At 41.4% G+C, this 13,642-nt stretch overlaps 2 protein-coding genes across 5 annotated transcripts in view; one reads left to right on the plus strand and one right to left on the minus strand.

The window, feature by feature from the left end:
* The window catches only part of LOC110509941 (lys-63-specific deubiquitinase BRCC36), a 47,380-nt gene extending 37,189 nt beyond the window's left edge, over positions 1-10,191 (minus strand). Inside the window, exons 1-8 of one of the 3 annotated variants that reach the window (XM_021591165.2) lie at positions 9,969-10,185; positions 9,476-9,595; positions 9,190-9,277; positions 8,993-9,081; positions 8,846-8,901; positions 8,478-8,609; positions 7,006-7,049; positions 6,724-6,881 (exon numbers count right to left, since the gene is read on the minus strand). In XM_021591165.2, the coding sequence (XP_021446840.1) occupies positions 6,733-6,881; positions 7,006-7,049; positions 8,478-8,609; positions 8,846-8,901; positions 8,993-9,081; positions 9,190-9,277; positions 9,476-9,595; positions 9,969-10,073 (783 nt within the window). In that variant the 5' untranslated portion in view covers positions 10,074-10,185 and the 3' untranslated portion in view covers positions 6,724-6,732. Of the gene's footprint in view, positions 1-6,039; positions 6,293-6,723; positions 6,882-7,005; positions 7,050-8,477; positions 8,610-8,845; positions 8,902-8,992; positions 9,278-9,475; positions 9,596-9,968 lie in introns of those variants that run through there. The other 2 variants (XM_036967948.1, XM_036967947.1) reach the window with 2 other exon arrangements.
* A 125-nt stretch (positions 10,192-10,316) lies between these two features.
* cmc4 (C-x(9)-C motif containing 4 homolog (S. cerevisiae)) lies at positions 10,317-11,127 on the plus strand. Of its 2 annotated transcripts, none has more exons than XM_021591168.2 (3): positions 10,317-10,589; positions 10,707-10,771; positions 10,884-11,127. In XM_021591168.2, the coding sequence occupies exons 2-3, from the start codon at positions 10,714-10,716 to the stop codon at positions 11,027-11,029; spliced, it is 204 nt and encodes a 67-aa protein (XP_021446843.1). In that variant the 5' UTR covers positions 10,317-10,589; positions 10,707-10,713; the 3' UTR covers positions 11,030-11,127. The 2 variants fall into 2 exon arrangements, with proteins under 2 accessions (XP_021446843.1, XP_021446842.1); XM_021591167.2 differs by having other exon boundaries at positions 10,377-10,593; positions 10,884-11,125.
* Positions 11,128-13,642: the final 2,515 nt, after the last annotated feature.

Below are 13,642 nucleotides of genomic sequence, written 5' to 3' on the forward strand. Positions count from 1 at the left end.
ACAGTAAGTAGGCTTGCACTGCCCCCTTGTGGAAATACCATTGTCATATCATTGTTTGAAATCGAGGACCATTATTCTCTGGTGATGTTCATCATCATCATAATTATTGTCAACACCATCAACATAATTTCCATGGAAGGGACCATAGAAATCTAAAAACAAGATACCTTTATGCAAATTACATGTTTTTTTGTGTACAGGGGCTCTTTTAAAAGTTACACTCTCCTCCACTTCTCCCTCCTGTCCATTGTCACCTCTTAAACTAAGAATTGATGATGAATCTACCTGCATGTGTTTTGCACTGCCGGATTTCCACAAGATGAAGCTTCAGTAATAGTGGTGAATATTTGGTTTTAAATGATCTATTTCATATGGACATAGATATTTGTTGTATTCTAGCATATTTGCAGTTGTTTTTCCTCTAGTTTCTAGGGCTTTTTTAAACAATTGAAAGTGCTTAGGGAGAAAGGCCTCTTTTTCCAGCACCATCAAATGGGCTATGACAATGCATTTATTTCCATCCACAGAGCGAATTACAGCTGATGCGTGTTATTATTAGTTCAGCTTTATCTTGCTTGACCTTTCCATCAAACCACTGCCATATGCTTGAGTCCTTGGGGGATGGAAAGATATGCTGTCTACTGTAAATGGGATGATGTCATGACCACTGGTCTCACACAAGGATTCCAAAGCAATAACAGATTGAGAGAAAAAAAAAGAAGAAAAGATAAACAAACCTTTGAAAACTGTATTCATCAGTCAAAAAAATATGTCGATGTGCCCTAGAGGAAGACACTTAACCCTAATTTCTCAAGGGTCGCTGTTGATAATGGCAGATCCTGGTCGTGACCCCGACCATGACCCCACTCTCCGAGGGTATTTTAGGGACAGATTTCCAATTCACGGTTGTATAATACACACTTGTGTGAAATAGGACAAATGTGAAATAGGACAAATACCGTGGGGCAAAAAAGTATTTAGTCAGCCACCAGTTGTGCAAGTTCTCCCACTTAAAAAAGATGAGAGGCCTGTAATTTTCATCATAGGTAGACTTCAACTATTACAGACAAAATGAGAGAGAAAAAAAATCCAGAAAATCATATTGTAGAGTTTTTATGAATTTACTTGCAAATTATGGTGGAAAATAAGTATTTGGTCACCTACAAACAAGCAAGATTTCTGGCTCTCACAGACCTGTAACTCCTTCTTTAACAGGCTCCTCAGTCCTCCACTCGTTACCTGTATTAATGGCACCTGTTTGAACTTGTTATCAGTATAAAAGACACCTGTCCACAACCTCAAACAGTCACACTCCAAACTCCACTATGGCCAAGATCAAAGAGCTGTCAAAGGACACCAGAAACAAAATTGTAGACCTGCACCAGGCTGGGAAGACTGAATCTGCAATAGATAAGCAGCTTGGTTTGAAGAAATCAACTGTGGGAGCAATTATTAGGAAATGGAAGACATACAAGACCACTGATAATCTCCCTCGATCTGGGGCTCCACGCAAGATCTCACCCCGTGGGGTCAAAATGATCACAAGAACAGTGAGCAAAAATCCCAGAACCACACGGGGGGACCTAGTGAATGACCTGCAGAGAGCTGGGACCAAAGTAACAAAGCATACCATCAGTAACACACTACGCCGCCAGGGACTCAAATCCTGCAGTGCCAGACGTGTCCCCCTGCTTAAGCCAGTACATGTCCAGGCCCGTCTGAAGTTTGCTAGAGAGCATTTGGATGTTCCAGAAGAAGATTGGGTGAATGTCATAATGGTCAGATGAAACCAAAATATAACTTTTTGGTAAAAACTCAACTCGTCATGTTTGGAGGACAAAGAATGCTGAGTTGCATCCAAAGAACACCATACCTACTGTGAAGCATGGGGGTGGAAACATCATGCTTTGGGGCGACTGATCCGTGTAAAGGAAAGAATGAATGGGGCCATGTATCGTGAGATTTTGAGTGAAAACCTCCTTCCATCAGCAAGGGCATTGAAGATGAAACGTGGCTGGGTCTTTCAGCATGACAATGGTCCCAAACACAGCGCCCGGGCAATGAAGGAGTGGCTTCGTAAGAAGCATTTCAAGGTCCTGGAGTGAGCGGCCTAGCCAGTCTCCAGATCTCAACCCCATTTAAAATCTTTGGAGGGAGTTGAAAGTCTGTGTTGCCCAGCAACAGCCCCAAAACATCACTGCTCTAGATGAGATCTGCATGGAGGAATGGGCCAAAATACCAGCAACAGTGTGTGAAAACCTTGTAAAGACTTACAGAAAACGTTTGACCTCTGTCATTGCCAACAAAGGGTATATAACAAAGTATTGAGATACATTTTTGTTATTGACCAAATACTTATTTTCCACCATAATTGAAGTGTACCTATGATGAAAATTACAAGCCTCTCATCTTTTTAAGTGGGAGAACTTGCACAATTGGTGGCTGACTAAATACTTTTTTGCCCCACTGTATAAGCACCCACTAAATTATTCTTATAAAATATCTAACCTGAAAAGCATTCAACCCTCACCAACTGGGGTCAATACAATTGAAATTATTGCTTGGAACAGGCCCACTGAAAAGAAATACAAATTAATGTTCCCCTCTGCAATAAATTGCAATAACAGTAATTGAATAAATCTACCAGAAATTAGTCTGATGAACTTTTTTTATTAAATGCATCATTTGTGGCAATGGTAGCGTATGACACGTGAAACAGCATTCCCTCTGTGGCATGTTAAAAAGTCATCTGAAAGGTTTGACGGTGGATGACTTCAGTCATGTATCTATTCTGAAACAATACAGTATATTACAGTTCTATATAACCTTGGGCGGGCTGAGGCAGAAGTCACTATGAATTACAGCAGTTCCGGGTCGGCAGTTTATAATAATCAACTTGTCATCCAACCTCCATTTCCCAAGAATCATGGGTTTCCCCTTCCCTCCATCTCTATACTGGAGTCTCGGATGCACAGTGAACAATGCAGGCAATGCCATCCCACATTACACATTAGCAATGCTATGACGCGCAGTGAACCACCATCCACAGAGAATCACTGATGAGAGCATCTGTGTATTGGGATGTTGATGAAAATGTGATTACACAAGGCCAAGTGAGAATACAGCACATAATATTCACTTCAGTTATCTGCCAAGTCCAACCTCAGTACCTTTTAACCATGCATTTGTTTGTATTTCTGAGATGAGGAAACCTTGTATCTCTGGAGAACAATGCCTCGACATAGAGGAATAACATAGAACATTTGAGAATGATTGAGGATGTAACGAGGATGATTGTTATTGTGATAGTGATTAGGATGACAGTCAAAGCATTTAGATTGGCAGATTTCAAGTCAGCTCTAGAGGCATTACATCTCATTTATAGGCCTTAATACTGTCTACACCATCTGCCATGCATGACGCCTTGTGCTTGTCACTGATTTCTGGTTGGTATTACTGCTAACAGGGCCCCCTACAGTTCCTCTCACAATGCAACTCTTTCACCTCACTAAAGGCTATTTCAACATCGTGAGGTGTCATTGAATAAGACCAAAATGAAGATATGTCTCTCAGGAAATTGCTTTCCCTCTGCTCATGTGAATGCAGCAGCACCATGACAGACAGAATATTGAACCACTCCAGCAGATGGGCAAAGCTGTTTCTATAGCAACTCTCAGATGGTCAGATCTTTTCAAAGCATCAAAAAAATAAAATCTCTCCATAATTTCTATTGTACACACAAAACCAGGCCGTTGAGAGCCGTTGGTAGTTTGCAGAACTATTCCTGCACTAAAAATTAAATGTATGTAGATGTTTGAAATATGACTCTGAAAGCCAGGAACTGGTATGGCTTCATTCAACTGACACAAATACTGTAGACAGTGAGTCATCCCCCAAAAAAATTGAGACTGGGGGGGGGGGTTTAATCCCTCAAACAGAACCCATACAAGCATGACAAGGCACACGATGACTAAGCAACTGACTACTAAATAAGCTACAATTAATACACCAAAATGCAGATATAAAATTACATAAGAAACATAATTTAGCTAACAATGCCGTATTAACCAAACAGATATCCTAACTCTTCCACGACCCCTCCTTCATAGGAAATAGTTCATTACAAATTGCCCCTACTAATGCCATTCTATCAGAATGAGAACCAACACATTCTGAGGTTATCCGACCAAAAGCCTCACATAGAACTCAAACTCTGCAGGAGCTGAGTGGTTTAATGTTTTGGAATAGAAATACAGTGCATTCGGAAAGAATTCATACTCCTTGACTTTTTACACATTTTGTTACAGCCTTATTATAAAATGTATGACATTTTTTTTTTGCTTCAATCTACACACAATACCCCATAATGACAAAGCAAAAAACTGTTTAGACATTTTAGCAAATAAAAAGCTGAAATTGTAGTACTTTTTTGGTTACTACATGATTCCATGTGTTATTTACTAGTTTTGATGATTTCTTCACTATTATTCTACCAAGTAGAAAATGGTCAAAATAAATAAAACCCTAAAATGAGAAGGTATGTGCAAACTTTTGACCGGTACTCTAAGTATTCAGACCCTTCACTCAGTACTTTGTTGAAGCACCTTCTGCAGCGACTACAGCCTAGAGTCTTCTTGGGTATGACACTACAAGCTTGGCACATCTGTATTTGGGGAGTTTATCCCATTCTTCTCTGCAGAACCTCTTAAGCTCTGTCAGGTTGGATGGGGGCGTCGCTGCATAGCTATTTTCAGGTCTCTCCAGAGATGTTCGATCGGGTTCAAGTTCGGGCTTTGGCTGGGCCACTCAAAGACATTCAGAGACTTGCCCAAAGCCACTCCTGCGTTGTCTTGGCTGTGTACTTAGGGTCATTGACATGTTGGAAGGTGAATCTTCGCCCCAGTTTGAGGTCCTGAGCGCTCCGGAGCAAGTTTTCATCAAGGATCAGTTAACAAATTCTTATTTTACAATGGGGCGGCAGGGTAGCCTAGTGGTTAGAGCGTTGGACTAGTAACCGGAAGGTTGCGAGTTCAAACTCCCGAGCTGACAAGGTACAAATCTGTCGTTCTGCCCTTGAACAGGCAGTTAACCCACTGTTCCCAGGCCGTCATTGAAAATAAGAATTTGTTCTTAACTGACTTGCCTGGTTAAATAAAGGTAAAATAAAAAAATAAAAAAAAATTTAAAAAATGACGGCCTACCCCAGCCAACCCCTCACCTAACCCGGACGACACTGGGCCAATTGTGCGCCTCCATACTTTGCCCTGTTCATCTTTCCCTCGGTCCTGACTAGTCTCCCAGTCCACTGCCGCTGAAAAACATCCCCACAGCATGATGCTGCCACCACCATGCTTCACCCTAGGGATGGTGCCAGGTTTCCTCCAGACATGACGCTTGGCATTCAGGACAAAGAGTTCAATCTTGGTTTCATCAGACCAGAGAATCTTGGTTCTCAGGGTCTGAGATCCTTTAGGCAAATTCCAAGCAGGCTGTCATGTGCATTTTACTGAGGAGTGGCTTCCATCTGGCCACTCTACCATAAAGACCTGATTGTGTAGTGCTGCAGTGATGGGAGAATCTTCCAGAAGGACAACCATCACCACAGAGGAACTCTAGAACTCGGGATCTTGGTCACCTCCCTGATGAAGGCCCTTCTCCCCCAATTGCACAGTTTGGCAGGGAGGCCAGCTCTAGGAAGAGCCATGGTGGTGGCAAACTTTTTCCATTGAAGAATGATGGAGGCCACACTGTGTTCTTGGGGACCTTCAATGCTGCAGACATTTTATGTATTCCCCAGATCTGTGCCTCGACCCAACCCTGTCTTACATTAGGTTTCTACGGTGTATTCCTTCAACCTCATGGCTTGGTTTATGCACTGTATATAAACAGGTGTGCCTTTCCAAATCATGGTCAATCAATTGAAATTTACCACAGGTGGACTCCACGTTGTAGAAACATCAAGGATGATCAATGGAAACAGGTTGCACCTGAGCTCAATTTCAAGACTCATAGTAAAGGGTCTGAATACTTACATAAATAAGGTATTTCTGTTTTTATTTGTAATACATTTGCTAACATCTCTAAAAAACAGTTTTCACTGTCATTATGGGGTATTGGGTGTATATTGAGGAAAAATATTTATTTAATACATTTTAGAATAAGGTTGTAACATAACAAAATGTGGAAAAAGTGGTCTGAATATTTCCCAAATGCACTGTACATTTCCATAAACTCATGAAAACATCCATAACTACAAGTAATCAGAGAGTGAATGAGTCATCTCCTTTGACACCTAAGAGCACAAATAAAGAAGCATGAAACATTAAAAAATGATTTAATAAGCAAATACCTGGATATACTATGTCACATTTAAAGAAATTAGCAAATCACATGGGGACATCCTTTCATAACATAAATATAAGTAGATGAAAATTAAAAATGCATCCAATACTCAGTGCCAAGGAAAAAACATGTGACAATGTCTCTCAAAAATACAGTAGTGTTTATTAGTAAACAGAACATTACCTAACAGGAAACAGTGGCATTGGGAAGCAAAGACAAGCGTTCAGAGCAAAAAACTTTGTTACGATGGAGAAAGATTCAGGTAGATGGTGGTTAAAATTCCACGCTCACAGATCACTTAGCCATGATGAGATTCCCTTAGTCACTTGTCCCCGTGTGAGAAGATTTACGGCACTGCAAAAACATAAGTATTTTCCTTACCTTTCTCTCTCACATGGTTGCCAGCTCCTGAGTTAGTCTCTCCTTATCCAGCTGCAGCTCAATGACGCTCTGTCTGTTCTGCTCCAAACGGTCCTCCAGCCACTGCAGCAGGGGACCACTCACAGCAGACATCTGACTGCACAGGTTCTTAGTGAACACTGAAACACACACACACACACACGTCAGGTGGAGAAAGCAGTCCAGACACATGCACCGTCTGTGATATTAATGTGCATGCTGATACAATCAAATATCAGTTGTCAACAAATACATGACACCAACCTGAGCCATTGTGTATCTTCGTGATCGGATCCAGGTGAGTTAAGCTGCAAAAGGAATGAAATACTACAATTATTCCATTAACAATGAGCAATACACAATGAGCTTCCCTGTGTCCTGTGTGTGCAGCAAGACAATTTTGTATATTATGGTAGACAAAGGGGAAATGTGTTCAGCGTGGCAGAGGCAATTGCAGGGGGGCTCAAAACACACCAAAAAGAGGTACCAGGGAGCTCCTCCCTCACTGGCTTCACCCGCTCATGTGACGGGCAATAGCCTGGTACAACCCAGGCCAGTTTAATCAAATACATTCAATGCATCACTAGTTTCAATCAAGACTCCATCCCTTTTATTGTCTTCCTGAGAACTTCCACAGGCTTTCGAACAAAACGTTAGAAGCCTGGGGTGCGTTCAGTACGACAGAACAGTGTTGAAGGTTAAATTCAATGGAACTGTACTAAACAACCAGTTGATGAATGACGTGATTATGGTGTCCCAGAGGGCAATTATGCATAGCGTGCTGCAGGAGTTTTGCGATCTCAAAATGGTCACCACCATATTGATCAGGCCACAGTGCGCCACAGCCACCAAACGTACCTTCAACGTATCCGTTGAAGAACGATGTGTACCGTTGTGTTTCCTGGAAACCCGACATTGAATTCTACGTCAGTCAGAAATGTGCGTTTGACACAGTAAATCTTCCGCTCACGACTTCTACTAGCCAGAATGTTGAAAAAAATACATTTTGACAGACTTTACCGGTTGTCCGTACGGTCGGTCCTTTTGGAGGTAGTAATGGGAGACATATCTACAGTAAAGTATAATCAAATCAAACTGTCACACCTTACTGTGAAATGCTTACTTAACCAACAGTGCAGTTCAAGAAAGAGTTAAGAAAATATTTACCAAATAAACTAAAGTAAAAAAATAATAAAAAGTAACAAAATAACAACGAGGCTATATACAGGGTGTACGGGGTAATTGTGCAGGGATATCAACTTTTCAAAGCCCTGGTAGTGCTTTCAGATCTCTAGCAACTGAAGCATGCGCACAGCAACCATGTCAACATGTGCACGAGCTCAGAAATGATGGATGTGTCTCGTGCATGTAGTCTTTTCTTGTGCACATGCTGCAGGTGATAGAAATCTGAACGCACTACCAGCGCTTTGAAAAGTTGATGCAATTATACTCTCCTGTGGATACATTGTCTCACATTCCTACCGCCAATGACCAACCGCACAGACAACTGGTAAAGTACATTAAAATATAACTTTATTCTACATTCTGACTTGTAGAGGTTGCGAGAAGAAACTTTCCTGATTCAAACGCTCATTTCTGCCCAACGTAGAATTCAATGTGATTCAACATTAGGTTTCCATGCAACATTTTGGCAAAACGTATCATTCGGTACAGTCACAACAAAGCAAACATTGAACCAAAATAAACGCACCCCCTGGGCTTACGAGGCTACATACCTGTGAATCTTTCTGTAGGTATCCTGCTCTTCCTGGCAGAGGATTCTTGGGAGCTCTACTGCTGATTCAAGGCACACTTTCCCAATGGCCTCATGCGGGACCACATGAATTGGGATCTCGATTCTCTCGTACCTTTAGCAACACAGATAGGTATGCAATTCAGTATTTGTGCCGATATTGTCAAATGGCTTATTTTTTGGGGACAACTGCTCTGAGAAGGACTGAATCAACTGAATATTCCTCTAATTAGTAGTCATGAGTTAGAAAAGATAACGAGAATCTAATAACACCTCATTTTGTTTAACAGAGAGTTGGATAGGGTATTCATTTCACTGCAAACAGTGGTTTCCAAACAGGGGCACACTTACTCAGAGCCTTTCTGGGCTTGTACAGACTGGAAGCAGGTGTAGAGAACTCGACCAGTCTAAGAGAAAATTATCATTGAATTCATTCAATGCCCCTTTGTATATCAAAATGACTTTCTATATTTCAAATTGCTGTCATTTAAACCCTACTTTTGTGTTCTTATCCTCAATGAAACAGGAGAATATCAGCCCAACAAAGCCCTGGTCCATCATTTGGTACATGGCCTGTGTCCTTACATCTGTTGTAGAAAATGAATGACGCAGACACACCAACTGAAACAGTTTGCCATGACAGTGAAAACTAAAGTTGTGGAACTGATGTGGTAGAGGGGTGCTCTGGTTCTTACCCACATGTGATGGCCACACAGTGATGTGGGGGTGAGAGTGGTACCAACCAACTACACGCATCGGCCGTCCAGTCATATCAGCCAACCTGTAGCTCTTACTAAGGAAACGGATTACCAAAAATAATAAAATGGCTATGTCCCCAGGAATCCTATGAAACCTCCACCGGTCACACTGACATTTGTGACATCCATGACACTGACTTTGTCACACTGATCTCCTGCAAGACACCACCAGAAGACAGAGATTTGTTTTTTTCATGAATGAGACATGTTTCACAAAGGATATCTCAGCTTCGGTAGCAGCTGAAGATAGCTGCTCAGGCGAGATTTCCACGCGATCCTTCCTCTTGTCTGAGCGTCGCAGAATAATAACAGAGTGAATGTGGACGATGCGGTTGGTGTCCACCTGTGTAAACAAACCAGGTGACTTAGAAAGCAGAATACTTAGTATACTTAGTAGGGTTGTTAGCGAATCAATGAAATGTGTCACTATACCAGGTTGGAGACATATGCCAACTGAAAATATAAATGCAACAAGGGATACACATGCATGCATGTAGTCTGATTAATCAGGCTGGAATACACAATTAAATTGTACATACCAAGTGTGTATTACAGCCTGATTAATCATACTAGAATGCATGTAACGTTTTCTATTTATCGCGCTAAGTAACACAAGCATTTCGCTGCATCTGCTAAAACACCTGCTCAACGTGTACGCGACCAATAAACTGATTGATAAAGTTATATAGCTAAATTGCTAGTAAACGTAACTTTACCTCTCCGATGCAGAGTCCCATTACTTCCTCCTTCTCGGTACTTAATGCATGATTCATGCAAACCAAAAAGGCATCTGATTCGAGGTGAACTGCGCTCACTGCCATGTTATAGCTAGCTATTTATCAAACTCCACAAACTAGAGTTAACTATCTACTCCTTATCAAAGCGTGTGTTACATCAATAACAGTACGGTTTTGCAAGGAGGCGGATTATTCCATGGGTGAATCTCAAGTGTTAACGCTTCGCGTCCTCTCTCCTTCAAACCTATTGGACGAGACGACCATAGGGGCGGGACTAGTAGATTTCTCATCCAATGGGTTTTGAGAAGGAGGCGAGGAGAGAGGACGCGAGAAGGCTGCAATCGAGATCCCCCCATGTGGTCCTACCTACATAAGTGTGCCAAAGTATTTAACCTCTTAGCCCTCAAAATCTTACATTTTTTATACAGTCGTGCGTTTTCCACAAACATAAAATACATTTATAGACATCACAAAATAATCTTGTTATAATTATCTGCAGTTTAATCAGCAAAGTCCATAGGGCAGCCAATCCAGTCGGACGACATTTGGTAAACACCCGGGATTCCGGGGACGTTTGTATCGCTCTTGAAGAACGAACAGGTAGGTAGGTATACAATCATGACAGTTCAGTATCGTAGGCTAATTGCAATATGTACAGGTGGTTAATCGTTTATGCTGATTGTCCAAGTAATCAAACTGTCTGTGTTTTCTTGATAGTGGTAAAATGCCACAGAAAGATCCTTGTCAGAAGCAAGCATGCGCAATTCAGAAGTGTTTACAAGGTGAGGTTTTTCCACAACATAATCTATTTCTGATTTCTAACGTGAATAGCTTTTGATATCTGATTGGGTTTCTTGTATTACACGCACTTAGCCCACTGTCTTTGTCTTCCAGCAAACAAGTACATAGAGAGCAGGTGCGAGGATGTAATAAGAGCTATGCGTATGTGCTGTGAGCACGCAGGCGAGAACTCCATCTGCTGCTCAGGGTTCGCCAGGGAACAAAGGTCTACAGAGCCTAAAATTCTTGGTGCATCCTGACCTGATTGTGGACACTGGACAACGGTCTTATTTGTAAATTGTACATAATGACAATGCTTCAAATGTAATAAAGTTGTTTATAATGACAGTAAATTATCCTACGGGGATGAAGTCCAGTGTTGTTCAAGTACTGTAGCCAGGGGTACAACTTCCACGGGGGGGCATGACCCCCCTCACATTCTGAAATTGCATTTTTGTCCCCCTCAGTTGTATCATTGCACTGTGATACAAAACGCTGCTCGGGTGTGCTTTAGGACCATGCAGATGCCTCAGAGCGGTCAGGCATATAGGACCAGCACTGGAGAGCTGAACAGAGGCAGCTATTCTTTAGTTGACAATGTAACTGCTGTTTGACAGAAAATAATCTATATTCATAAACTGGGTGGTTCGAGCACTGAATGCTGATTGGCTGGCAGTGGTGGTATATTTAAGCAATAAGGCACCTTGGGGGTTTGTGGTATATGGCCAATTTACCATGGCTAAGGGCTGTTCTTAGGCACGACACAGATTATAATAGTAATTAGAGCAGTAAAAAATGTTTTGTCATACCTGTGGTATACTGTCTGATATACAACGGCTGTCAGCCAATCAGCATTCAGGGCTCGAGCCACCCAGTTTATAACAGACTATACCACGGGTATGACAACATTTATTTGTACTGCTCTAATTGAATTGGTAACCAGTTTATAATAGCAATAAGGCACTTAGGGGGTTTATGGTAAATGGCCAATTTACCACAGCTAAGGTCTGTATCCAGGCACTCTGCTTTGCGTCGTGCTTACCACACCCCCTTCTTATTGCTTAAATATATTCCCAGTGCTGAGCTAGTAGTGTAACTGACATTTTACGTTAGCTAATGTTTCACCCCCTCTCAAATTAAGGGAATGAAAAACTAGCAGCTAGCTAGTAGCTAAGTACCACAGTCAGTTCAGCTCTAGCTAGCTGTCAGGTAGCAGTATCTTAACAGCTGTCATGTGTATGGAAATGTCTTGTAGCCTTTTTTGTCTTGTAGCCTTTTTTTCAACAGAAGTACATTTGATGTACCATTAGCTAGCAGAGCTAGCCAAAAGAGCTAACGTTAGCTAGTTAGCTCATTAACTTTAGCGATTATTTTTGCCTCAATCACACGACCTGAATTAAACGATGAAACCAGCGGCCAAACGAATGAAGACTGATATTCTGACTTTTTAGTCAGTATACCACTAAGGTTATTGATCTATCAGTTTCCCTAGCTAATTCCCTACTTTTCACTGACACGGTGTAAACATCTTTAGAGGCTTCACTGTCATGCTGCAGTCAGTACACAACTCATCATGTCTTAGCAGGATCAGATGTTGACAGATTTCCCTGCAGGGTCAGACAGCCAGGGAAGACCAATCTACGGAGGAGTTTAGGGACATTTTGCAGTATATTATAATCAATGAATGGATGCAAAGTTCCATCTTGAGTTGATAGGTAGGCTAGTCTGGGATCCGTGGCAATTTCAATTGTTGAACCATTGATTCTATTCATGTATAATATAAATGTTCACCAATGCAATTCTTTGTCATGCCTCATCCGAGCAGGATCAGATGGTGATAGTGGTCTCATCAGGGTCAGGCAGCCAGGGAAGACCAGTCTGATGGAGCGGAGGTGACTTTTTGCAGATACAACACTATTTTCTCTGTGCCGCAAACACTGTAAAGAAAGAAGCTTCAAAGATTGAAACTATTTTAAGTCCGTCTGACAAACCAATAAAGCGTCGATAGAGGCTTTTCCCGATGACACAGAACTTGTCATACAGAAATGTGAGGAAGACCTGGGAGACAATGAATGGATACAGATATGTTAGAATGCCCAGTCATGCTCATATAATCTCAGACATCAATTATTGCAGTTTAAGACAATCCATAGAATGTACAATATGCCAGTGAAAATGAATATCATGCACTCAGAAATGTAATTATTCTGCTGGAGGTGTAACACAAAAGGGGACATATTTGCATATGTTATGTTCTTGTGAAGGCTTGCTGAATTCTGCCAAAGAATATGTTCTATCTCAACATGTCTATAGATTCTCCCTGTTTTTGTTTGTTTGGAAATGTTGATTACTGGAGACATCAGAAAAAAACTGTGTAACCTAGCATTTACAGTGGCTAAGAAATGCATTGCCATTAATTGGAAGGTTGGTTATCCTCCCACAATGGATGGAAGAAATGTCTATACATATAGATAATCTTGTAATTAATCAAATCTATTTAAGAGTATACTATACTGTGCAACTTTCATAACGTCTGGATGCCTTATGGAAAACAGTACGACAAAAGGAGATACCTATTTAGGCGCTGCTGGGCTGCTCAATCCTGGCCCTGGGTGTCTGCCGTACTATTGGTTAGCACTTTGGCCAAACACCTGAAACCAATAATGAATGTTTCACTAAGATCCTCAAGCTGAGTAGTGTGTTGGGTTGGGGTGCTGCAGGGTCGTGGACCCCTAGGGACAGGGTGACCCAGCTAAATTGTGTGCAAGTAAAAAAAGCTCTAGAGTACTATTAGGCCTATGAATTATATGGAGGGTGTACTGTTTGTGTGTTAATGTGTAGCTGTTTTTATAAAACTTGTTTTCCAAACCTTT

The sequence above is a fragment of the Oncorhynchus mykiss genome, chromosome Y (genome assembly GCF_013265735.2).
Source record: "Oncorhynchus mykiss isolate Arlee chromosome Y, USDA_OmykA_1.1, whole genome shotgun sequence".
In the NCBI taxonomy this organism is placed as follows: Eukaryota; Metazoa; Chordata; class Actinopteri; order Salmoniformes; family Salmonidae; genus Oncorhynchus; species Oncorhynchus mykiss.